The sequence below is a fragment of the Trachurus trachurus genome (assembly GCF_905171665.1).
Source record: "Trachurus trachurus genome assembly, chromosome: 24".
In the NCBI taxonomy this organism is placed as follows: Eukaryota; Metazoa; Chordata; class Actinopteri; order Carangiformes; family Carangidae; genus Trachurus; species Trachurus trachurus.
In genome coordinates this window covers 20,767,505-20,794,824 of record NC_139910.1, presented here as the reverse complement: position 1 = coordinate 20,794,824, position 27,320 = coordinate 20,767,505, and the positions used below count along the sequence as shown (strand labels likewise).

At 40.6% G+C, this 27,320-nt stretch overlaps 2 protein-coding genes across 3 annotated transcripts; one reads left to right on the top strand and one right to left on the bottom strand.

Moving 5' to 3' along the window:
• Window positions 1-2,044: 2,044 nt before the first annotated feature.
• Window positions 2,045-6,897, bottom strand: LOC311007548 (G-protein coupled receptor family C group 6 member A-like; the record flags this gene model as incomplete). The annotated part of the gene is made up of 7 exons (XM_084000785.1): window positions 6,800-6,897; window positions 6,541-6,707; window positions 6,143-6,240; window positions 4,860-5,636; window positions 4,506-4,721; window positions 3,361-3,487; window positions 2,045-3,213 (listed from the first exon to the last, which is right to left on the bottom strand). The coding sequence occupies exons 1-7, from the start codon at window positions 6,808-6,810 to the stop codon at window positions 2,045-2,047; spliced, it is 2,565 nt and encodes an 854-aa protein (XP_083856911.1). The 5' UTR covers window positions 6,811-6,897.
• Window positions 6,898-8,747: 1,850 nt separating this feature from the next.
• Window positions 8,748-24,371, top strand: tmem63a (transmembrane protein 63A). 2 transcript variants are annotated; one of them, XM_084001116.1, is made up of 23 exons: window positions 8,748-8,861; window positions 11,226-11,408; window positions 11,627-11,706; window positions 11,880-11,958; window positions 12,585-12,622; window positions 12,758-12,900; window positions 13,264-13,315; window positions 13,774-13,882; window positions 15,596-15,666; window positions 15,788-15,868; window positions 16,137-16,254; window positions 16,439-16,572; window positions 17,008-17,151; window positions 17,729-17,882; window positions 17,970-18,076; window positions 18,164-18,250; window positions 18,641-18,706; window positions 20,621-20,783; window positions 21,199-21,304; window positions 21,515-21,682; window positions 22,051-22,166; window positions 22,424-22,474; window positions 22,923-24,371. In XM_084001116.1, the coding sequence occupies exons 2-23, from the start codon at window positions 11,256-11,258 to the stop codon at window positions 23,061-23,063; spliced, it is 2,361 nt and encodes a 786-aa protein (XP_083857242.1). In that variant the 5' UTR covers window positions 8,748-8,861; window positions 11,226-11,255; the 3' UTR covers window positions 23,064-24,371. The 2 variants fall into 2 exon arrangements, with proteins under 2 accessions (XP_083857242.1, XP_083857243.1); XM_084001117.1 differs by having other exon boundaries at window positions 8,762-8,861; window positions 11,231-11,408.
• Window positions 24,372-27,320: the final 2,949 nt, after the last annotated feature.

Below are 27,320 nucleotides of genomic sequence, written 5' to 3'. Positions count from 1 at the left end.
AATTAACCTTCCGTGCCAACGGGAGGGGGCCCTGCGTGGGCCAATCAGCAGGTGATTAGGCCGGGGGTGGGAGGGGTGAGGGGTCACTGCGATGGGGCCATCGCAAGCCTGATTGGTTTCAATCAGTGGCCAGCCGCAAGGACAGCTGGGAGCTGAGCCGCACTGAGCGCTAATCAACGCGTCCCACAGTGAGGCATGAACACTCACCACACACACACGCAGACACACATACACACACACACAGTAGATTGATGTTGGCATATACACACTGACAACACGGACATCACTGTGTGTACACATTCACACAGATACACACACAAACACACAGCAAGACATGGGAAGCAGAAATGAACAGTCAAGACCACAACAGATAAACAGAAAATCCCATAATGGAAAACCAGAGAAGAGAGAGAGAGAGAGAGAGAGAGAGAGAGAGAGAGAGAGAGAGAGAGAGAGAGAGAGAGAGAGAGAGAGAGAGAGAGCACAGAATCTCATAGTAAATTGAATGACTAATTGCATTGGATTTGTTAATTTGACCACTGGCACATCAGATCGGGCCGTGACGTTGGTTATCAATGCTCCGTGCTACAAACCACGACAACACGTCCACTGTGATGTCTCAAAGTGGAACAATCCAGATTCTCTCCGCTATGTCTCATGTTATGCTACTTCTTGTTCAAATCTCAGTCGAGCACAGCGTTGACCAATCCCTGATCAGATGACATGAGCAAAGTCACAAAGAGCATATTATATAGCTGCTCAACGTGGGTTGAAAGTGCAGCAGACACACTGATCTGCCCTGGCTTCTATTAGTGACAGTTGTTCCAGACTCCTGAGGGTGGAGGAGGATCTGCACAGCAACAGGAGGAGGATCTGGGGTCTGTGGTGGCTTCAGACTTTCCTTTAATTAAAAAAAAAATGTTTTGACAAATTTGAAACCAATTCCAATAATGATGAGACTTGCTCAAAGTTGTTTTTCCAAAAGCTCTGTGTGAGTTGTGACATAACCCGTTTCAGTGCATCCTTCATATTTGGCCTTTTAATAGCACTGTCAACATGCCACTGCTCCTATATGTTCTCCACACAAGGAAGAGAAAATATATAAATGCTTCCGTCATTACTCAAGAAGAGCAAGATCTGTATCTGTTCAGTAGAATCAATCAGGAAACTTCTTTTGAAGATAAAGAATGACAGATAAGCAGTTGCTTCTGTCGTCACATTTTCCATAGCCACAAGGTGTGGTATGAGACAATAGAAAACACTTGTGTCAGAAAGACTGTCATTAATCATCATCAGACTTGAAGATGAGATTTCTTTACTTACATAAAAGTTTTTTTTTCAAAGGAGGAAACAATCACAAATCCTAGAAAGATATTCTTTATTCAGAACCATCAATCACGCTTAAATAGGTATATAATAAATAGGTGTATAAAAAAAACTGAGAATACAGACCACAATAATTTAGATGCAGTCATTTAAGGGTAGAGTATTGATTGTTGCTGCTTTGACAGGAGAAGTACATCAGAAAAACACAATCACTCTCTTCTCTCTTTTTTCCCATTCATCCTCTGAATCATAGCTTTGGCAATCTCGGTAATTATAAGTATAATCTGAGTTTGAATAAAATAGTTGTGGTATTTGGAGATGATTTATTTAGCCGTAGAATCAATAGACCTTTTTAGTAATTATTTAAGTTACAAAAGTAGGCTTGTCAACAGTGTCTCTCACTTCCCTCAGGATCCCCATGGTACAACCTCCCCTGTATCTTGTTTGCTGCCTTCTTGGCCTTTGGGTTAAATGAACTGGTGTATTATTTTGAAACAGGACTTCTCGTAGGCGGCGAAATTACGTTTTCATCCTTTACTGACAACAGTGTACCTACTGCCTGTGTCTTGTTGCAGCATGATGCGCTGGTGTTTCTCATTTGGGGGGAGCAGAGACCTCTCTACTGCATCTAGTGTACTTGATGGACATTTGTAGCTCATACAACCCCACTTCAAAAAAGCTGAACTGTCCCTTTAATACTATTGGGATCATTCAATCATCATTCTTGCAAGCTAAAGTATCTCCTAAGCTTCTTACTGTTGTCTTGCTTCAGTGTAAAGAGCCGTGGGTTTGAGGCTGAGAAAGGGTGGATTGAGCCTGAGAAAGGCTGGATTAACAGAGCAGAGTTCTTGGTGTTCATCTGGTCAGTGCTTTGCCCTGAACTTGACACTGATGACTCCAAATCTGAAGTAGTGTTTTGGATCCCTCCAGAGCTGATTGGAGATGAGGCCCATTTTCCGGCCCCGCCTTCGACTTCATTCATGGTGTAGTTCCTAACATCCTGGCGGAATGCATCTACTGTATTTGCTTCCTGTTTGAACAGAATGATGTAACATTTTACAGCAAACTGACAGAACAGGATGCCGTAGGCAGAGATGAGGATGACGACCATCTGCACTGCTTGACGGTAGCGGCCTGAGACATTAACATAAACTGGGCCAAAAATGACCCAGCAGATGAAGTAGATCAGCATAGCAAAGGTGATGAACTTTGCATCATTGTAACTTTGAGGCAGGTTTCTTCCCTTGAAAGCAACTCCAAAGCAGATGAGAGCTAACAAACCAATATAGCCTAGCATGGCTCCAAATGCAGGGAATGGCTCCTCGCTGCAGGTGAGCAGGAGCTCCTCTCTCTGGTTCAGCGGCAACGCAATAGGCTTTGGAGGCTTGAGTGAAAACCACAGGGCACAGATCAGCACTTGGCCCGCCATGCACGCTGCAATGATGATGTAAGGTTTGTAGAGCTTCTTCAGGACTCTCTTAACACTGGGGTCAAACTCAAAGGCCAAGATTATCTTTAAGGACTTGACCAGGATGCAGGAAACGCACAGGGTGAAGCTCAGGGCAAACAGTCCCTGCCTTGCTATGCACTGAATGTGGTTGGGTCTACCACCAAATATAATCACACTCACAAATGTGCACAAGAGAGAGACGAGGAGGAGGATGCAGATGGGGCCCACACCTGCACGCACAACGGGGGTATTCCAGCGTGCAAGGAAGATGATCCCAACAACAATGGTGAGCAGCGCCCCAAGAATAGTAAACGCCTGCAGCACGTGGTGATACACATCTTTCCAACGCAGGAAGACGTCGGTCTTGCGGAGACACTTGTTACTCCCCCTGGGGGAGTAATGCGTTTTGATGTTGCACTCATGACACTCGGTGGAATCTGCAAACACAGAGCACATGCCCACAATAATTTTCCAGCAGTTAGACATGACATATGTTATTCCCTATAGTTTACAAGGTGACAGGCCATTTAGTACCAGCATGTTGTCCTACAGAGTTACTGATGTCTGTTTTGTCTGATACACACCGCTGCTGTTGGAAAAGTGGTCTGCGGGACAGGCGTAGCACTCATAGCAACAAGTCGGCTGGCCGTGAGCCGACTGCTTTCTGTAGCCTTGGGAACAGGTGGTCGAGCACCTGGAGATCACATTTCCCTGGCAACAGAAAGTATCTTCATTAAGGTACATTAATATGAGCACATTGAGAAGTTGCAAGAACATGACAGGGAACTAGGCTAGAAGCTACTTAAAGGGATACGCCAACATTTTTTTGTGTGTGTATTGCCTCACTCCCGAGTCCATGACAAGCAGATAGACACCATCCTTTCGACTGTACGTGCAGTAACAAGGTAGATACGGGCAGAGCTGGCGCACCGCTGATTAGTTTAGCTCAAACGCTGGAACTCTAAACGGAAATCGGCGGGCCGATCTTCGTCACAGAGCTGACAGAACTCTCCGGTACGGCATCTTGAGCGGTCAAATGCCGGTAACGGGACGAGATCGGTCAAAACGGAGGGTTCAAGCAAAGACGGTTTATTTTGGTTCAAGCTAGCTACATCGATGGTAGGTTAGCTTCCTATTTCAAAGTAAAAGTACAGATTCTATCAACATGGTTTTCTGTATGTAAAGGGCAACAGGTGTTTTATTTTGTGAAAGTAACCGGAAGTGCGTTGGTCATGACGGCTAGCTTGAGTAGCGCCAAATTCGTCCGAACAAAATTGTAAACAGCTGGTATTTAGACAAATTAACGACACACTGCTGATCTAAACGGCTACTCTCTCGCCTAAAAATGTTTGAAATTATATATTTACAGAGTTTATGGCTAAAATTAAATCAGCTTCTGACTGCTGATTTCGGCTCGGGTAGGAGGCTGGCTAACACTACCTATGCACTTCCAGCGTTTGAGCAAAGCTAATCAGCGGTGCACCAGCTCTGCCCGTATCTCCCTTGTTACTGCACGCACAGTCGAAAGGATGGTGTCTATCTGCTTGTCATGGACTCGGGAGTGAAAAAATGTTGCCGTATCCCTTTAAGCAGTATTTAAGTAAAGAAGGTGTTTAACTCTGGGATGATGATGGACCTGGACTGTAGACAATGAGGGTACAGAAGGAGTAAAACAGTGTTAAATAAATGTGGAGAGTCAAACAACTCAAAAGAGGAAACAAGTCCTTACCGTGACATTCATGACATCTTGGTACGTTTCCTCTGAGATGAATCTCAGGCTCTCAGTGTCTATATCATACTGAGCTACAACGTGGTGCACATCCACGAATGTTGTATTCTGTCTCCACAGGATGACATCATATCCTGTGTTGAGGTCCCCACTGCTGTCTAGTGAGTAGTTTTGACCATCCAAGTGGAAGGTTGCATTTCTTAAGGCTCCTCGAAGCTGAAAGTGGAACGTTCAAACAGTGAGTTTGATGGTAAATTTAATTTTCATGACTTTGAAGCTTTATATGCCACTTTATTTCAGATTTAGTCTTAGTAATCATCATGTATATCTGTTTGTATATGTGTGTATATTTACCTCCACAGGATCTAATCTCTCTGTGGTCTTGCAGTCCCGGTTGGTGCAGAGGTCTGCAACAGCCTGAGCAACAGCTCTAACTGCCAACTCAACGCTGAGCGCAGCATATGGATATATTTTCTTTATTAATATTTCAGTGGCTGTGGCATTGTTGCTGGTGTATGGTGAAACCACTTTTTGTTTTTCCTTTAGAAATTGATACAAGAATGTGTTGTTCTTGTGGTGCTCTGGGTTTACGTCAAGATTTCTCAGATACTGCTGCATCTTGGTTGTGTTTCCAGACTTCAGAGTTGTCCCAAATATTGTTCCTATGTCATTCAGGGTACGGTTTCTCAATACACTAGCCGATTCCGACCAAATGTCACTGGCCACCCAAACTTTGCCTCTGCCTTGGGGAACCTTGACGAGCTCATCAAAGATGTACATCATGTGGTGGGGTCTGGCGAAGGACACGATGGCTGTGACGTTTGCACTTTCAGTGATGCTTTTGACTGCAGCGCTGATGCTTTCGCTGAGCCTTTTGTGACCCAGATCATCCGGAATAATAGAGGTGTAGGCAAAACAGATGTTCTTGTCAGTCGCGTGCTTCTGAAAGCGTTGAACTATGTAACGGCCGTAGTCACTATCAGTTGTCACTACACCGACCCAGTTCCAGTTGTGTTTTTGTAGAATACGAACGATGGCTTGCGCTTGGTGATCGTCCTCGGGGACCGTCCTCATAAAGCTTGGAAAACGTCCTTTATCACTCAGGATACCGGAGGTTGCACCATAACTTATCTGTGGAAATTGGATTATAACATCAGTAATATCAATACAGTTAATACCCTGGCAATATAACACATCTTGTATGCATTCAAAAATAATTTCATGTAAATCACCCCCCTTCTTTACAAGTTTTAATTTTCTTCAACTAATGCTTCAGCTATGTTAGAATGTAATGTTTCCAATGTATTCTGGCAGACTTCAACTTTTCCAACCCTTCAACTGTTACACTTGAACATGCAGGATTTTCAACATTCTCTTCTGCCTCTTATTTCTACTGCTTTTAGCCCAGTTCTACTTTTTAGCTACAGCTTCTGATTTTTTTTAGCTATTTCAGCTTCAGCAATCGCATTCTGCATTCACAAACATTTTCTTCAAGAAATGCACTCTGTAGTTGAAGTTCTCATCTACATCTTGACAAGAAAGTGAATAAGTGTATTTCCCCAAACTGTTAAACTATTCCTGTAAAATCCTGAACTGAAGCAATTTTAGCAGCTTTACATCTGTGAACTCAGTCATACCTCTGGGATGTACTCCAGGTGAAGTTGCCTGGTAACCGCTATGGATATCTCCGAGTAGTAATCACCGATGACAGCTAACACAGGTGGGGGGGTTGGCTCTGTAACATCCAGGTAAATTATAAATTATAATAGTATATTATGTTATATGCAATTCTTTTGAATTCATCCAAAATCGCTGGCAATTGCCATTGCTGACAGCCCCATCACATTTACTGTTTTGTATTAAATTCATTAATTTTAGTTTTCATTTTAAAACCACCCTGTCTTCATTATCTCAGTCTTCTGCCTTTTTCATTACATCGTACCAGCATGACACATGTCCAATCAACTCCAAGGCTAAATTAATGGTGGTCATATTAATAATAAATAAAATCATTATATTACACAAAATAACTTACTGCTTCTCTTCATGAAGACCAGGCTGTTCATCAGGGCAGTGGTAACATCAGAGCAGGAGTCCATTATCCAATATCCCAGGGTGAGATTTCCCAACTCTTTCCTCTTATTGACCTCCTCCACCGCCTGCACCATAATCAGAGACTGGACCAGCCGGGCTGTACTGAACCTGTCAGATACAGTCACAGATAATACATATCTAAAACACATAACTTCAAACAATTACTGCTCAGTAAGCATAAAGCAGGGTTAAAAACCTACCTGTTACACATCCGGCTTTCAGTGCCATTCTCTCTTGTGGTGACATTCACACTTTCATGTATGGGAAACAATCCCCCAATGATAATGTCACCTGGAGCTGTGGCAGAATCATAACATGTCGCCCTAAAAACATGGTTAAGTAAAACTAAGGAAAAGAGGCTGAATCCAAGGAAATGTTTCATCTCCTTCCTTTGTTCTTTGTCAGTTCAAATCTTCTTAAAATTATCTAAGATTTCCAAAATCTCTTCTTAAATATCAGCTGTATTGTGTGTCTCTCTCAGGTGTGTCTGCAGAAGAGTTTGAGAAGCCACTTATCAACTTCTTAACTTCAGACATGACATGTGGTGAAGGAATGCATGTGGAATGTAGGAGGTATTGGTCTTCTTCCTGATGCTGTGTTTACGGGATGTCACCAACACTTTAAAGATTAAAATACGTTGACACACTTTTGACAATTTTTTTTTTTTTGGGTGCTGTTGAATAGATTGAGCCTAAAAGTATTTTCTTGTTTATCTTGGAACAGTATGTAAAGGTATTTAGTTGCAAGGGCTGCTCCTTCTTTCTGACCACCTTGCTTCACCATTAACAAGGGATGAGCAGTTTGAGGTGTTCAACAAGCACAATGTTTAGAGTTATGACCAGTTTTGTGTCTTTGTAGCAGAGAATCACTTCATCATGCTTTGCTCATGTATTTGGTTAAAAGGCAGACCATGCTGTCATTTGCCTTTCACTTGTCAGCCCACTCTGATATAAAGGCATATTTGATTAATTAATTAATTAATTAATTAATTCCTGTTAGTTCCTGCATGAGATTTACAGCATACAGCATCTCAGAATATAGCAACTGTTTCCTACTGGAGAACTGAGCGTAAAACTTTGAAAAGATAAAGGAAAAAAAGAAGCTCTCTGTTCAAGAGAAAGTCATTTGTTAAAAATAATCTATTTCCTTGCCAAGCCTGTTCCTGGGTTTTTCCAATCTATCATATGATGTCAGAGTGAAATGTTGTCCCTGTGAAATGTTAATGACATGTATTTGTACTGTATATCGCATCTTATTGATTTTTCTCTCTCATATACATTTATGTTATGTCTTTTTAATGTTCACTATGTGATTACAATGTGACAATATGAGCTTCCACTTCTGGTAAAACATGAGAATTACACTTAGTTATTCATTTTTAGGCCACATGCTTTTACTTTTTGATAAGTTAAGAAGAATTGGCAGATACTTTCTGTTTTTTTAAACTATTGTGAATAACAATTGTAGTAATTGTAGTAATGCGATATTTCTACTAAAGTTAGCATGGAAATGCAAAAACATCTGGACCATGTGTTGATGCAACCTGATGCCTTCACAACACCTAGCTGATCCAGAAAGTAAACATGCAATAGGCTAGTTATTACTAATTAAAAATTAAGCATTTAAAGGAACAATCAGGAATATTAATATATTTCAGCCTTTTTTCTATAGGACAATTACTCTGTGAGTTTTTCCTACAATGTTTCCATCCTTAGTAGGCTACTACTGTATTGCATACATTGATTTAGTTCCACTATAAGCGGTATCATGTCAGCATGGTTTCAAATGAGGTTGTCCTACTTTTGTAGACAGAACCTGGGAGTTTCACTTTGGCTCTGTACAGGTGTTGTTCATTAGTCTTTTTCTTTTTTTTAGCCTACTACGTAGTACTAACTGATGTCGAACTATTGCAGTGAAGTCAGTTTTCAAAATTAACCCCCAAAACAAAACACAAACTTTTTTTGCTGCCCTGTCTGAAAGTTGAAGTGCTGGAGGTTTCGTTTCACTCTCTTAATATTATTTAGGCCATGTATTTCCTCCTTATTCCTCATTGTTTTCCACGTGGACAGATATGCAAGAATAACGGAGCAGAGGAGGCTCGTGCTCTGCTGCTGTGTCTCGAGAGCTGTCAGGAACCCTGAGCACGAGAGCGTCTGCGCATACGCGGAACATAAAGGGGACGGGATCGAAGACGGGGTTTATTATTGGTATTTACTGTAAAAAGCAAGCTCCTTCCTGAGAGAGTAGCAGACATACATTCAGGTAGGACTGTTTCTGTGTCAGTGTCACATACCTACGTAAACTGCCTGGCAATGCGAGTTTATCAAGTTAATCTAGTTGTGTTCGCGGATGTTGACGTTGGCATATCCTTCCGATGTAGCTGTTGCAAAACTCATTAGCATTAGCAAAAGTTCTCCGTAAGTGTGGTAATTTAAGTGTAGCCTAGTTTTGACGTACGTGCTTTACCTTGTCTATTCAGTTCGACTTTGTAGGCTTTTATTTAACTTTAAGCTTGGTGAGTTAAACATTAAAACAGTAGCTACTTGATAGTGACTACTGTGTTCAGCCTAGAATAACTAACAGCTGTTAGGGGGAGAGGTGTCACTCTGACAGAAATACCTGCAGTCGCTCCAAGGACAGAAATCATCAATTATCAGCATGCTCTCTGTTTTTATAAGTTAAATGTGAGGGTTAGCAGACAGAAGTCGGCAGTCATATCATACATCAACGTATTACTGCGATCTCGTGACTTCCTGGGCTCGGTCCATCTATTTCAGGAAAGGTGGGGCGCGAGGGCTCCGTTAACGAGTTGTGACGAGTGGGATTGGACACGGGCGCTACTGAAACACTCAGCCACTAACTGTCGTTTTTATCATTGCGTCAGTCCCAGTCACACTGTCTGGAAGCATGAGAAACCCCCAGATCCAGAGTCCAGTTTAAGAAAACATGACGTTATGTCTTTCTATAGGTACAATACAGTGTACACAAGGAGCCTATAGCCCGATCAATGGAGGACTTTAACTATTACGCATGCACTGCAATGAAGTAGGCTAATACTTTCATGTAACTGTACTTTACTTGAGTACTTTCGTTTCATGATACAGTTATGTAATACAGTGCAAAGACTTAGGCCTACCGTGTATTACTGTAAGTACTGAAAATGTTGCTTGGAACAGTCTCCAGAAGTCTACTTCCTTAATATTTTGAATGCAATTAGTTTAATTAGGCGGTAATGTTATTTCTGCAATGTAGCCTAACTGTTTACAAGAAAAACACCTGGATACTGTCCAGAACCAGCACGGAAACTTTCACTGCAACCAAAGACTTTTCTCACTTCCTCCTTGCCGTTTTGTTATGCTAATGAGTAACAGGATGTGTTAGGCCTACATAATGTTGGAAAGAGTTGCTATTGTCTATATCTGCACAATATGAAAAATGTCTAGTGGCAGGGATAAATTCATAGTTACTGTACGCAAGACAGTAACACCTAAGTTAAAAAGCTGCTTCACAGATATGATGAAAAGCTGCTGCCTATTGTATCCCTAATGAGTCAGGGAGCTGAAATGATCAGCTGATTGATCAGTTAATGGATTATTTTGATCATAGATTAATTGAGGAATTCCACAAGGAAAATGCTGAAATATCTACAGGTTGCAGGATGTGAAATATGAGAATTTGATGCTTTTTTGTACCCCGGCTCTCGCCCGAAGTCAGCTGAGATAGGCTCCAGCTTACCCGTGACCCTAGTGCAGGATAAGCGGTATAGAAAATGAATGAATGAATGATGCTTTTCTCCTATATTTTCTCATAAATTCACTGTCCTAAGGTTTTTTAAACTGTTAGTCAAAGCAGGCAATTTGCAAATGCCATTGTGAGTTCAGGAACAATTCAGGTTTTTAATACTTAACAAAAGTACTTGATTCTTGATAATGATAAAAAAAAAAGGTAGGCTAATTGTAACTTAAAGGTGTACAGAAAAGAAAAATGAATTTGATTCCACTCTGGGTCATAAAATAAGTGTAATAACTCATCTATCAGACGATGTAGCCCAAACTTTGTGCAAAAATCTATTTTCGAGTAAGTCCGGGATGAAAGTGGGGTCGTTTTTTTTTCGCATTGGATAATGCAGGCGCACAAATTATGCGTCACGTTGCTCACAATTCATCAGCCACTGATATTGGATCCGTCATCCGTCAATCAAACGTCTGACACACACACCGAGCTCGGTCTTGCCCCAAACATTGAATATCCCGCCCGCTCGATAACGACCAATCAAATTCGTTTTCCTTATTTGGGTAAACTCGTGGAAACACGTAGAAGGAGGCGCGACAAACAGGACAAACGGCCATTTCTGAACCTTTAACTGTTACAGTCTGCAGTGTTGCAGATTATCATTCCAAGGTGTCAATCAGTGGGGAAAAAAACTCATGCGCTGGGTCATGGTCACAGGTCCCTGATGTAGCATTGCTTTCTATTGCTTTCATGCTTCTCTGCTACTTTTAGTGTGTCAGTTTTTAAATGACCAATATTATAAAACATTAAAATAATCAACCCTCTGAAAAAGATTTTGTTGAATGAAGCGTTATTAGCTCTACTTTTCTATATCACCGTATGCACTACTTTCAGTGCAGACGAGCTGCTGGTCCCTCTCCAGTGATGTCTTCCCTGTGGTGGCTGATCTCAAATGGCACCACTCCTGGTTTCCCGGACAACACTACCTGCTACAGTCCCACACAGAGCAACGTACTCAACGCAGAAAACTTTGGAGGCGTTCCAGTTGTGCTACTGCTCGACTTCTCTGTCTTCCTGGTATTTGTCTGTCTGTTTGCTTCTGATCAGATTACTGTAATGTAGTTGAAGTCTTGTGACTCCAGTTATCTGTGCTGTTTTGTTTTCAAGTGCAATATTTAACATCTTATTTATAGTTCAAAATAGAAGTAGAAATAAATAAATAGATTAGAATAGCCAAAGAAAGTTCTTTCCACTTGGTAATAGTGATCTATAATGTCTTTTCCTGCCATCCACAGGTGTTGCTGATCCTCTTCTCTATTATCAGGAGGAAGTTTTGGGACTATGGGCGTCTAGCACTGGTTGCAGACAATGAAGGGTCAGTTAACAACCTGACAATACTGTTTTCCAGCCATGGTGGCATGATAAAAGGCTCGGGCTAGGTGCTGCAGATACACTGAATTGTTACACAAGTGTAATGGTCATGTGAATTATCCAGGTGATCTTCCTGCAAGTTTGATTTCACCCGTGACACTGAACTTTGTGTTTCAGGTTTACTGAGTCAACACACCGTCGCTATGGACGCATGTCATCCATAAAGTCTAGCGCAGATGACTTAGAGTATGAACAGGTATGAATCATATGAGTAGAGGTTTTCAGGTTCAGGTTGTCAGTTCCAGCATCAAAATCAGTATTCATGAAGCATAAATGACTAATGTATGTCAGCACTGCTATTTGAAGATTCTTTCACTTGAATGCACTTCAGCTATTATTTGACCCACACCTTTATGGAGTAAGCCTAGTCTCAAAATACATAAATACACACGAAAGAATTCATAAAAGTATTTGGGGATTTACATGTAAATGACTCACCACAAAAATATTTGTCTTTCAATATAAATGTAAAAGAATCCACATATAAATTAATAAGGTTCACAAATGTATTTTTGATACACAAATGTTTTCTTGCTTTGAATACAAGTAATGTAAATCCACAAATGTATGTATTTAAAATAACTTCAATCAAAAACATACACTGTATGTATATTGTGACATTTATACACAAACTGTTGAATCTACATTTAACACTACAAAAAAAAATCAATTGTCACCTATGTGTGGTACTGTATATTTTTTGTATGCATTGAAAAATATTTTTGAGGATAAAGTAATTTACATATAAATCCTAAAATACATGATATCCCACTGTATAAATATTTTTATCTCAATGTGCAACATATCTTTCTTTCACTTTAGGGATTCTGCTCCTGGCTGCCGTACATCCTCAGAATGGAGTGAGTAACTCTGTTGTTCGCTGATCATTGTTTCACAACCATCTCAATTTTTTTTGTTATCATGCTGTGCACACAATCCAATGTGTTAGTGTCTTCAAATCAGTGTGTATGTATATGTGTGTGTTTTTGTTGCAGTGAAGAAAAAATTAAAGCCAAATGTGGCATGGATGCTGTTCACTACCTGTCCTTTCAGCGTCATCTGATCGTCTTGCTATTGGTCATAACCGTCTCTTCACTGTCAGTCATACTGCCTGTCAACCTGACTGGAGACCTGCTGGGTGGGTTTGACATCATGCTTTATCTCTAACATCAGCCCACCATGTCCAAATGTACGATAATAATAGATAGATATCTAAAATTGCAGTTTTCTTATGTGTTTTAAAAAGGCTTCTTTATATACTGATTATAGGTCAGTTGTGTATTTAAAGATAGCTGCAGATGTGAATCATGCAATCAAAACTGAGGAGCTGCACTGTCCACTTCATAATCAGTGACTTTTCTCTAAATTGCATATTTCTTCTGTAGGTGATTTTGAATGAACCGTGGTTTAGTTTGCTTAAAATTGTGTTTTTTGTGTTCATGGTTTTGTCTGCACTTACTTACAACATTTTCATTTTGAAATATGCTGTTTATTTTTTCAGGTACTGATCCTAGGAATTTTGGAAGGACAACTATTGGGAATCTTCCAAAAGAGTAACTATAAGAATATAAAACAAAGCATTTATAACGATACTATCCACCTTTTTCCGAACGTCAAAAACGTAAGCCGGTTTTGCTCTTCCGGTGGAATTTTATGTTTTACGTTTCCATGGTTTCGGTAGTCGCAGTAAATGCATCGATTTTTTTTTTCAATGAAAATATGTAAAACACATGGATCACACCAGCTTTTAACAATGGATATCACACAAATTGACATCCGTGTTAAAAGCCAGCGTTATTAGATCCATGCGTTTACCGCAACTATGACAACGACTGAAACCCATGGAAACGTAAATGTACAATTCCACCGGAAATGCAAAACCGGCTTCCGGTTTTGACCATAGATGATGTTCGGAAACTTGTGGATATAAGGAAAAGTTTGTATTACAGAAGAGGTTTGTGGTTAGGCCATGACAAAATGTTTTTTCTGTTCCGGTCATTCTTTCCCGTAGAAACAACCTGTTATGGCTGCACACAGTGTTTGCGGTTCTCTACCTGGGCCTGACAGTTGCCCTGCTGCGACGTCACACATCACAGATGAAAGGCATACGCAGAGAGACGGTGAGTCTCTGACTACTTACTGTAGGATCAGACTACAGGATTGTAGTAGTGATCATCACACTAGGGGCCCTAGTTTGCTGGCGCAGCGCAGGTGGCGCAAGGTAGCGCAGCCGGTCTAATGCAAGTTTCGACCAGCGCAGCCTAGCGCAAAGTCAGATTGGGAGATTTGTAGATCGCGCTGCGCTGAGATAGGCGTGGCGGCGCAGCAGGGGGAGGCGTCACAGATTCTGCTTGGTGCAGTGGAAGTTTCGTCCGAAAATGTCCCGCCGAAGTTGCGCTGAAAGCTCGCCACCTCCAACCAGGTCTAGTCTCAGCGCAGCGCGGAGCGCAGCAGGTGCAGTGGAAGTTTGGCTGACTGACCTGCAGTGCACACACGTCACCAAGACCTCACAGGCAGATCTCCACAGTTCCAGACACATTTCAATGCAATAAATATCCACAATAACCACTATTTAATGCAACTAACGGAATCAACACGTGAATTTATATCTATATAGATTGTCCCGTCACATCTGACGTCAGATCAAAGCAGAGATCAAAGGCTGTCGGCGCGTAAAGGAAACTCCACCTGAATTAACACAGCAGGGACGAACTGGCACTGAAAAGCAGCTGTGGATGTCCCAAAAGCAGGACTGAGGGTGGATGACTGCATGTCGCTGCCGTGTTGAGATACCACTCTGCCCTTGTGATGATCGCTTTATTTATTTATTTACTTATTAATTCATAAGCACGTGCGACCGCATCACGCAGCCGTAATGAAAAACAAAACACAAATCATTATCTCTCTTAGTCCACCACAACAGCCTCGCTATCAGATAGTCAGTATATAGCCTACTACAGTATACTCTCTATCACAGAAAAAAAAGAGAAAAAAAGAGACGGACAGAGAGAGAGAGAGAGAGAGAGAGAGAGAGGGAGAGGGAGAGAGAGAGAGCGCGTCCTTGCTGATTTCATCCACATGGTGTGTGTTTATGTTGTGATTAGTGTAGCCTACACCTCTGATCTTATACACTGGGTTTGAATAAATGTGAGTTTCTTTATTAGTTTATAGTTGTTGTTTCTTAGATTGCGTAGGGGTTCTCAGTGTATCAGATCAATCCTGGTTAAGTATATTAGTAAACTCATTATTGGTCACTCTGAGCTCGGACCTCCGGGGAAACAGCTGTTTCCTCCGGGGAGAGGTTCGGCCTCTGGCGTCGCTGTCTCCTCCGTCCAGTCCAAGTATAAAATGACAAACTTGCAGCGCGCATCGCCCTCCGCGCAGTTAAAGGTGAGGAGAGAGGAGCTCATTTGATTGGTGAAGATCTGACTCAGCTGTGTCAAACCCACTCCACGCCTTTCTCTCCTCCTCCTGTCTTCCTCCCGCCCTCTCTCCTCCCTCTTCGCCGTTTGCGCCGGTGGGAGGGACGAGGGGAGGGTTTACGCTGGTCTAAGTCTGACTGCGCGGCCCACGAATCTTGCGAAATGGACCTGGTCCAGCCCCGTTGGCGTGGCGAAGCTGCGCTGATCACAGACTTCACCTGGTCGACGAAACTAGAGCCCTAGGTCTGAATGTCACTGATGCATAACATCAAGAGTGTTTACTACTTGTTGGACTTGTCTGATTGGTTTCATGAGAAGTTAGTATGAAAGCCACACCTGATTAATGCATAGTAAACCAGTGACCTGTAATGAGTGCTCGACTAATCCGTCCCTTTCTCCTTCACACTGTAGACCAGAAACACCTTGTTTGTTTGTTCAGTTCCCAAAACAGCCACAAAAGAATCTGTAATGACGCATTTCACGTGAGTCCTGTTCACTGTTTCCGTCTTGTATAAAATTACCTTTTAGTTTGGAAGCATGCACATATGCCTATAAATAGTGCCTGCTTGTACCTGTCCTGATTGCCAGCATTGCTTTTTATAGAGAGGCATATCCTACCTGTCGAGTCTGTGCTGTGACTCTGGGCTATGACGTGGCCAAGCTTATGCACCTTGATAAGGAAAGGTAAGAAATCAGAAGTAAAATCATGTGATTCTTGCCTCTGTGCCAGTGAGTACAAGCCAGCCAGCATGTACAAGTGAAACTGTGGCGTGCAGCTTCAAACCCACACAGAGAACTGTCACCTAAATGAGGCCTTTAGAGGTCATTATTATAACTGTATGGCCTGTTTTACTATATGTTTCAGTCTCACTTTTGTATCAAACACAATGGCTTCAAACAAAAGTGTCTAGAGCAAATTCAGAAGTTGTATGTGTTTATTTTTCGACTTAAGGATTCGTGCTGGGAAAAACCTGCGCTACTTCGAGCGGGTCTATGACAAAACAGGAGTGCGTGAGTTGATTGACCCCCGTTTCTGTGGGCACCTGTGTTGCTGCTCCAACTCTAAGAAGGTGAGAAGGAGCAGACTAAAGCTGTTTTTTGCATCATGTCTGTATGTATTTATTTAAAGTTATTAAGTTGTACATCTTGAGATGAAATAAAAAGATTCTATCAGTGCTATTTATTTATAACGGAACAAGAGAGTTAGGAAGACCTCATAAGATATTTAATCCGCGTGTGACTGTGTTTCCTCAGGTTGATGCCATAGAGTACTACACCAATAAAGAAAAAGACCTGCTGGGAGAGGTGAGGAAGCAGGTGGATCTGGTACCACAGCGCCCCCTGGGGATGGCCTTTGTGACCCTGCAGAATGAGGCTATGGCCAAGTAGTGAGTAGCTTTTTGTCTGTTCCTATGTTTAAAGGTGGGAGAAAAAGCAGTAACAACTGCGCTTCTTTATGAAACACCTGCGACATGATAATACAATCTAGTCAATACAACTAGATCTACCTTTGTGAAATAGTTCCAGTTGTTATTGTATCAGTGAGGCATTGATCCAAATCCAGTTGTTTCATTTTTCAAATTATGTTTTGTTTTTGAAAATGGAGCGACATGCTGTAACACTGTTGACATGACAGGATGTGATTGTTTAGCAGAGAGTCTGTGCCTTTGTTTTCTGCCATTATAAGTTGTTTCACAGCCTGGGAGCAGCAGTATAATGTGAGCTCACAATTATTGTCCTGTGACCTGACACTGTTCTCTGTCATCACATGACTCTTTGTTGGTTAATGTGTTTCACAAACAACTGTCATTTACTTACCTCAGCATTATGAAAGACTTCAACGCACTGGATTGTGGCGGCACAAGATGCTGCTGCGGGAATGAGCGCCAACCATCGTCCAACAGTGCCACTCTGAAAGTGAACCAGTGGAGGGTCAACTTTGCACCCCATCCCAAAAACATGTACTGGTAAGGTCTGACACAGAATGTGCTCCTTGCAGATCATATGACTCTTTTTGATTCTGCCGTCAGTAGGGATGCGCAATAATCAAATTTGATCAATCAGTGATCTGTGGTGGAGTCATGTGGTGTTATTGCTCTACAAAATCCTGATGACAAATAAATGATTCCAATTAAACTGTAATGAAACTATTGGATTTCTGATGTTATGCATAATAGTGGAGGACTTTACATGATATTGAACACCACTCATTTTTCATATTATGGCCATATGATTGCCATGAATACATACTTGTTAATACTGTGACACTGGGAGACTATGTCAACCAATCAAATTAAATATTGATGAGGTATCAATCAATTGGTGGAAAACCACTTAGGCATACATAGTACTGTAGGCATCTTTAAACTGTTTAATCTTGAGTAAAATACCTATATTTATGAACATTTTAAACATGTTGGTTGAGTTATTTGATAAAGAAGAGGAATACGAATGAGGCTCACAATTATGGTTTCTCAATTTTGCATTATTTCGTCAATTGTGTAACTGTCCATCTCTTGCTTGTGTTTTTTTTCTGTGCTGCAGGGACAATCTCTCAGTGCGGGGTTTTTCCTGGTTCATGCGCTATGTGATGCTCAACTTCCTCCTTTTCTTCCTGCTCTCCTTTCTCACAACCCCCACCATCATTATCAGCACCATAGATAAGTTCAACGTGACTAAGCCCATCGAGTATCTCAATGTGAGAATTAACACATGCAGACACATATTTGTCACAGGTTTGCTTCCAAAACTACAGAACCACAGTTTGTATTGTTTTTCACCTCAGAGCCCCATCATCAGCCAGTTCTTCCCAACTCTCCTGCTGTGGGCCTTCTCCGCATTGCTGCCGACCATTGTCTACTATTCTACAATAGGAGAATCACACTGGAGCAGGTATCACACACACACACAGGTGTAGTGCAGTGAATGGTTCCTGTTAGCTGAGGAAAATGTTTTGATCCAGTGTCCTCTGTGTTTCAGGTCCAGTGAGCAGCTCAGCATGATGCGGAAGCTCTACTTCTTTCTGCTCTTCATGGTGCTTATCCTCCCCTCACTCGGACTCACCAGGTAATTTTCACAGTAACCAGCTTCCCATCTTAATTTAGTATTTGCAGAGATAATAATAGCATAGCATTATATTTAGCACAAGTTTATGTAAAATCATTTCTAAAGCTTGCACACTTACAAAATGAGGCATAAAATTTGAGTAGCAGTTGTGACAAGATAGTACATTTCACAGGAAAATGGTTGCTGACATGACATTTCCTGTTTTTTTTGTTTAGTTTTTTTAGATGTTTTTTTTTTGTTTAAATATCAGCTAATCTCAAAATTGGACTATGGTGTGAACTTCCCTAGCTTTGTTCTGTAGATATGTATTTTTATATTTGTATTAAGCTCAGCCTAATTGTTGTATTTTATTATAACTGGACTGAGGAAGGATGGTTTCTGTTTTTTCAGTATTGCATTGTTCTTCCGCTGGCTGTTTGATAAAGAGTTTCTGGAAGGTGGAAGGCTGAGATTTGAGTAAGTATTCCCTCTTTTCTGCTTTTTAAATTCTAATAAAATCACACTACATACGCATACTACACTTATGTGTAGGGCAGAACAGAGTATGCAGAGGTAAAGTATGACTACATCAGAGACAAATTTGAATGTTGTGTCATTTTTATGGATGAATTACCAGAGGATACATCTGTCTCACTCTCTTGTTGCATTGAGGTTTGAATCACGTTTTATATTTTACTTTTATTTTTTTGTTGAACCTGAAAATGGTCAGAAAAATGTGTGGGAAACACAAGAAAACAAAATGTTGTTGCAGGTTTTGGCCTGTTGGTTTTTATGATTTGTAGCTAGGTTCATTTTTAGGGTCCGGGCAGCTAAGCTGCCGGGAACCTATTGTATTCCTAGGAATTCTTCTTCTTCTTCTTCTTCTTTCTTTCTTTCTTTCTTTCTTCTTCTTCCAAGGAAGTCATACTTCCCATGGGTGAAAACTCACCAAACTTCACAGAAACATCCGACCCCATGCCAGATTCACTCAACTCCAAGGACATGTGCCCCCCCCTCCTAGGGGGGGCACAATAAGCGTTTAAATTTAAAAACTTTAAAAATTCCTACCAAACCAACGGTAGATGCTACAGTGTTGAAACTTCACCACAATGTAGCCTCAATACTGCTGAAACTTTTGTCCACTTAAACTTATTACAAATTATGAAGTCCATCACTCTGTTTTTTTCAATAACTGTAAAACTTTTAAAATGTATCTCCTCCCACAATTTTTGCTCAATTGACACCAAACTTGCTACAGAGCATCTCCAGACTGTCCTCCACAAAACTTGTTTCTCGGATTTTTGATTAAGCAAAAATTGAGCCTACAGTGCATGAAAACGTTTGACTGTAAACACTACTGTAAACATATACCATCAAATTCTTGCTAAATACATTTTCAATCTTCCTGAAAAAAAATGAGAATATTCTGGAGTCATGGTTGATGAAGTTTGGCAAATATCAGAATTTTATCTCAAAAACTGAATTTTTGAGAACATTTTGAATTCTGCTCTCATGGGAACAACTGCAGTCAATGTGAGACTGGAATTTTTAAACATCAGATTTTCTCTTATGAAGCAAAACACTTATCATTAAAAACAAATCACCAACATTTCCATGCTGGCAAGATGCAATTTATGTATTATCAGATTGTTGTTTAGATGACTGAATTTATGACATTTTGACCATTTCATCACAACAGCTGCCCGGGCACTGACTCACCTGAGTGGATAAAAGAAGCTACACAGCAGGTCTCACTACCAGCCAATTAGCTCAGCGAGTTAGGAGCTGGTTCTTGGTGTCAGAGATTGTGAGTTCGAGACCCAGCAAGGGTGGTGATGATGATGACAGATCAAAATGTCAGATGTCCTCAACATGAAATACAAGACAGTTGTACTGATGGTGGCATCACAGCAAGCCTCTAAGTTTAAAAATCCAAATAGCTTGGACTGGACCATGTGCGAAGGCTCCTAACATCTTAAGAGTCACAGTAGATGTTTTACAAATACATATCATTATTTTACCTCAAAAACTGATTTTTCTTTTTACTGTGGTTTCAAATCTGCCTGCGCGACAGTGAATGGCTTACTCAATTTGTGAAGCCACTGTTGCACTGCCACTTGTCAATTAGCTCAGTGCGATAGACAACGGTCTTTGGTTCTAGAGGTTGTGGGTTCAATCCTCAAATTATGCAAATTAGACATTATAAGGTCAACTGTCCTGTCTTCCTCTTCTCCTGTTTGTTGCTCAGAATTGCCTAAATATGCCCAAAAGTAGCCCGGACCCGACCCATTGCTGCGCAGCAGCTATAATATTTCCTTGTTTTCCCTTCACATCAACTTTATCTGGCTTTTGTCATTTAATTTGTTGTTTTTCTTTCCTTCTTAACACCAGGTGTGTGTTTTTACCTGACCAAGGGGCATTTTTTGTCAACTATGTGATCGCAGCAGGCCTGGTGGGCTCTGGGATGGAGTTGCTGAGGTTGCCAGGGTTACTGCTTTACACCATTCGTATGGCATTTGCACGCTCTGCTGCTGAAAGGAAATATGTCAAACAGGTTAGTAATGGTATTGTCCATTAAAGCAATGCTACATCAGGGGCCAAAGCCATTGTATCTAAGTGAAAAAGGAGAAAATATAAGTTTTGAATATAATTCATTTAAAATAATGTGTTAATGCAGTTTACTTCACCGTACCAGATATGTACGTAAAATCTTTTATCAGGTGTTCCAGGTTATTCAGGATGAGTATAAATAGGTCTGACACAGCTGAACAATGTGTCACAGAAAGAAAGATAGTAAGTGCTTTGTCCAAAGAATGACCCATTGTTTCACTTTTGATTTAACTCATTAGATTTATGCTGTTGTGGTTTCCTGTAAACTCAGGTTTAACAACAACAATAGAATATTTTGTTTGTCAATTTCCCCTCAGCTTTATTTTAACATGTATGACTCACTCAACCTGTCTTCACAGAATCAGGCCTATGAATTTGAATATGGAGCCATGTATGGTTGGACCCTCTGTGTGTTCACTGTCATTATGGCTTACAGCATCGTGTGTCCTATGATTGTGCCTTTTGGTGAGTAGTCAGTTGAACTGCACTCACACATTCCCTCATGTGAGGTTTATCATCAGTAAATCTATTTGCCCTTCTCTTGAATACTCCACTCTATCACACTTTGCCAGAGACCTCAATGTCGCTTTACACTAAGACACATACAACATTATGTCCATTCACTTTCATGGTGTGGTCTATAATGGCTGCATTGTTTGTGTCTGACACCACCAGGCCTCCTGTACATGCTGCTGAAGCACCTTGTGGACAAACACAACCTGTACTTTGCCTACCTGCCTGCTCGTATTGAACGCCAGGTCCACCTGGGAGCTGTCAATCAAGCTCTGGCTGCACCCATCATCTGCATCATATGGATTTACTTCTTTTCTGTCCTCAGAACAGGTACAATCATCTGTGTAACCTGAAAAACATTAGCAAAGTGTGCATAGCTCTTAGTCATATCTAGTGATGTTAAAAACCTGTCAATACACAGGCCACTCTAGGCAAAAACTATATAGATTTCTGTGCAGGCAGACAGCATGTGCATTTCTGGGTGTAACCTGTGATATATGATCATATATGTTCATGCACACAATTTCAGTAAAGCCTGTAACTGAAAAATTGTTTTATAACATCCAGCTGAAGTGAATTAAGAACAAAAAGTTCACGATGACAGTGTAATCACATGTGGCCATTTGCCTATGCAAGATACATAAAAGAAAATTCCATTTCACTATTTAAACTGTGTGTGTGTCTGTGTGGTGTTTCAGGTTTCTTGAGCCCCATATCTCTGTTCACCTTGGTGGTTCTGTGCATCACCATCTTAATCTGCATCAGTGTCACCTGCTTCGGCCATTTCAAATACCTCAGTCCACACAACTACGAGGTGAGTGTTTGCTTGCGATGACATATGTCAGACACCCTTTTCCATCCCTCACACTGAAGAAGGTCACAGACCGAAAGCTTGCAGAAATAAATTGATATATGCACAGCGTTGAGTGTGCGACTGCTGGTTTTGTTTGTCGAGTGTCTAAGTTCAGCTCCAGCACCTCACAGAAGAATCCTGCCTACGGATGAGCGGTGACTTTTTTCACTTTTCCATCCCTCACACTGAAACCTGAAGTTGTTTGTATTCTTTTGTAGGTGAAAGAGGAGGACGAGGATGCAGCAAATGAGGCGGAGGAAAACACCAAGGTACTGTAGGAACTAACAAAGTCCACTCACAGTATGAACAAAGATCAGGCACACTTACCCTACATTTTCTCTATGTGAAGTAAGGCTACTTGTCATACTTTTGTTATGTTATTCATTAACAAAGTAGGTACTACATCACTATTTTCTGAACAATAAGTTCTGACACTGCTCGTGCATTGAACTTTGTACATTTCCAGTCTGTCTTAACAGGCCAAGTTCATATCTGACGCATCCAAGTTTTCCTAATAAATTTTCAGGAGCTTTAGCCTTTTATTGCCTAATCTTATGTATTCTTTCTTATCAAAGTCATGCTCTGGCCATGGCATACAATATTGCATCAAACACGTCATGGAGGATAAAAGAACTCACAAAATGAATATTGAGAAACACCCCAAGGAGCCTTTTGTTTCCAGTACTCATCCCTCTCTTTTGTGTTGTATAATTACAGGTCTACCTTCCCAGAGTGCTCAATCCCAAATCACCTGTGAGCACCACACAGGAATCTACACCTCATCAGTCTTATGGCTCTACCGAGGGCAGCTTGGACTTCAGCCCCAGCCCAGTGGAAGAAAGCATGTCAGATGGCTGAATCGGTGTATTTCAACACAGAGTCAAAGCTTTAGAGACACGATTCCCTCGATCCCTGATTGTAAATCTTATCCTTTCACAACGATTTCAGTGTTGAAGTCAAACGTTCAAATTCACCCAAATCCTCCTGCTTATTCAGTTCCGTTGAGAGAAATCTCTACATGGTACTGTAAAAAGAGAAGAAAGTGCAGTAGGTTCTAAAGACCAGGGGCCTCATTTATAACTGTTGCGTACACACAAAACCTGACGTGAAAGAGGTGTACACCACTTTGCACACAAATGTTGATAACAACATACTTGACAGAGGAATGTGCACACCTGTACGTAAACTTATCCATGTGTGTGTGAATGTTTTGGAGAGACTAAGGAAATGAGCAGCGCAGATGATGAAGTGGTGAATTGAAGCCAGATAGTAGAAATCGAATTTGAGCTGCATCATTGTACATAATCACCTTTCACATTCCTCAGTCCAGGGCACAGGGCCAAATTAGAGCTACTGACACTTGTGGTCTGCTGTTGAGCCACCGCAGCTACTGATATGCAAATATGATGCCAAATGTGGCATGAAGTAGGATTCAGGGAAGTCTGGCTTCTGCCTTTCCCAGATTTTAAGTGTAAATATACTCAGTCCTTTTCACCTCAACCATCTTAACAAAGCTGGCAGATTAATTATCATCACTGGTTTTAGAAATCCAAGATAACATCAAACAAAGACATCGTCAGCTGTGACAATCAGAGGAACATCTACATGTTAGACCTTAGAGATACTTAATAATGTCATTTCATAAGCTACATACATATTTATTGCCTATAAATGCTTATCAAAGTCCAAGAGGTGAGCATCTTCGACTCCCACCTATGTCTGATCATGTTTTAATGTTGTTGCATTAACAGCTGCTGCAGGCATCAGCTTTTTAAACTTTGTTCTGTTTGCAACCCTGCCCTCCATTCTCCACAGGAACAATGTGTAACAGCATCCATGAGGGATTTGCATTGAGCATTTCTGGTTAATTGTGGGGGTGTTTTGGGGAGAGCATGAAGCCTGTCAAAGTGCACAAAGTTTCAAGTTGATTGTGATTTATAAAGGGAAATTGTGTGGAGGCGAGCATGCAGGATAGGTTATTTTGATACGCGTGTCATTTTAGGCTTTTGTGCACACTTTTAGTATGGATTCTACGCACTGTTGTATAAATGAGGCCCCAGCACTGTGCCATCCACTGTTCCAACATCCTTACCTTTTTATATTGGTCACTTGAGTGGTCACTTTGTTCAATTTGAATTGCTTTCTATACGGAAATGCAGGTAAATATTAATTATATATTATATATATATATATATATATATATATATATATATATATATGATATATGGTGATTATATTTGGATCATTATTTGCACTTGATCAGTATAGCGCACACATCCATTTGAAACCTACCAAGTCCCTGCTCCTGGTCTTGTCTGTCATAAAACACAGTACAATGTTTCTATATGAGACCTCTCTGATAAGGACCAATCCACCAAGTATGTTTAACCAAAACCTGCCATTTCAATCAAGCCATAATGTGTAAGAAAAACTGTTATTCGCTTTTTGCACAGAAGCAAATTATGCAATGAGGATACTTATGCAAATATGTCCTGGCCATGATAATCAATCTAACACCACTGATGCCAAAGAGACAGACAAGCAGAACTTTCTGCTTCAAAATTCTCTTCAAAAGTGCCTTTTTGTTGCCAGAAGTCAGTGACTTCCAAGGGAATAACTTATTGCCTAATGTTTATTATGTTTTTTGTTTTTTTTTATCAAGAGAGGTCTGTGTTTTTGTGTACGAACAAGAATTTTATATTATGTTTTTTAATAGGACAAGAGAGCAGATCATTTACATCAGTATTGCAGGAATTCTGCGGCCAAAAACTTGGTTGAATGGGTGAACAATGGTTAGAGCTGTTATTTAAATTTTTGTTAAAAGTATGAAAATGATGCTTTATTATCAATGAATGTTTTGAACAGGTCAGCGTATATTTGTATTATTGTGCTTTAAAGTTAAGTGTTTGCAGCTTCTTAAATGTGCATTTTAACAAGGTACTAAATCAAGGTGGTAGTAATACTAGTGGTTAGTTTAACAGATTTTAGATGCTACAAGGACCTCAGCCTTAGTTCTGTACAAACATGCGTTGCAATATCAAACAATCTTAGGTTTTTATACATACAAAAAGGAACAAGTGTACAGTTATGAGTCCTTCTTGCCATTGGGGGGCACTGTTGAACTGCAGCAGGGTAGCTTAACCTCTGAAATATTCATAAAGCAGTGAAAAAGGACAAATGAACAGTGTTGCATTGGGGATTTCTAACTTCTTCTGACATTGGTATGAGCCGGTTTACTGGGCGACAGTTCCAGTCGCTCCACCTCCTCACCTGATCTTTTACTATTGTTTCCCTCTCTGCTTCCTCTTTTCCCTGATTTTTCTCCTTTCTCACCATTGTATCTGCCTTAGCTGAGAAAGACCTCTGCTGTCATTTATGGGCTGTTAGCATACTGATTAGCAGTTGTTAAATATGTCTAATGAAGTGCTACGCCAGCAGCACATCTAGGCTATTCGCTGTGGTGAACACAAGGTTTTTTGCTGTTGGTTGAGGTCACAAAATAGTTCGTAAGTGAAGAACAGAAAACAGAAGGAGCTACTGAAGTGTTTAATAATGGCTAAGCAACAAATTAGTTCTTTCTGGCTCAATCATTTGATACACTATAACTTGTTTACAAAGAAAAATGCTCATTTTTACTTTTTAAGTGATGTATATTCTGTAAAATGTGAGTGCATTAAGGTTATTGACTGTATTTTATCCCTGTTGTTAAACAAAGATGACATTTTACCAAATCATCTCTCTTCTTATCAAGTATTATTTCATCATGTGTGTGTGGGTGTGTGTAAGAGAGAGAAAGTAGTGGTAATAGCAGTGTCTTCTTGATGTTAAATGATCACCAGTATGCTGAAAGTGATAGTGTTACTCACACTACAGCCTGGTCTCTTGGTGAAAATCTAACAATCACATAAACATACACCACATGACTCCCATGCATAGACACTTGAAGACTGATTGGAGAAGACATACCTCAACAAAATAACATGAGAAAGCTGTGCAGGGTCAGGATGCAAGGGCACTAATAACTTGCAGATATTCCCACGAGGCTCTGAGGATGAGCTGGGAAAGAGATGAGAATTTCATATCAGACACCTGATATACAGTCTGTTGGTTGCTCTCTTTAATGTACGGTCAATGTATGTTCACTGTTGGAGACTGCCTTCTGTCAACTCAGTGGAGCAGGAGTAATGTGGTAGTGTGGATGTTATGGCTGGAAGAGCCTGGGAAGCAGCTCAGTCCCAACAGCAGCAGAACCCAGAACTACAGTGCAGAGCTGTCCAAAACCGCACACCAAAATCTGACCTGATGTTAAACACGCCACAAATTCACTGGCCCAGTTTCGGCACACATGGTTCTTGGCCTCTGGTAATGGGTGTGTGAAAGTTTGATCCAGTTGCACGCAATCTGGGAGCGGTTTGTGTCATCTTTTTTGTAAACAGTTTGCTCATATGTTGTCATTGTTGTTTGGTTTTACACAGGGGTGCAACACGCGCTCCACACTTGACCATCTGAATCACACTGAATGTAAATCATACAATACATTCTTATTATAAACATGGATCCCTTAAATTTGTTTGGCAATGATTCATTTGTTCTGGTCTGTCATTTTCTAATCATTTCTTAACGATTTCCAAGAAGTTTCCTGGGAATGTCAAACAATCACTTGGTTCAAATTACATTAAAAAAGTAGCCACTAAGTAAAGAGAAAAAAATAGACCCTCATTCATTATGACTTTATTTTTACATGCATGCTGAGCTAGGCTTGCCTGTAGACAAATGACCAATTTTTCTATGTTTTAGCAGACTTTCTATGGCATCAACTAAATGACTCAATTACTGTAGAAATACATATGGTTTACTTTTAAGTAAACCATATGTATTTCTAATTACTCTAATTGTATTTACAAGTCAATGCAATGACAGTTTTTAAGGAATTATCTAGGACATCATACAGACAATAGTGACCTGAAAGTGTTTTCCATATGTTTCTTTAAAGTAATACTTTTGCTTCTTGATACCACTCTCATGTTTCTACTCTAAAAATGAAGCTGCAGTCACAACACAGCATAGCTTAGTGTGGCACATATCCCCCACTCACATTATAACTTGTCATTTTTA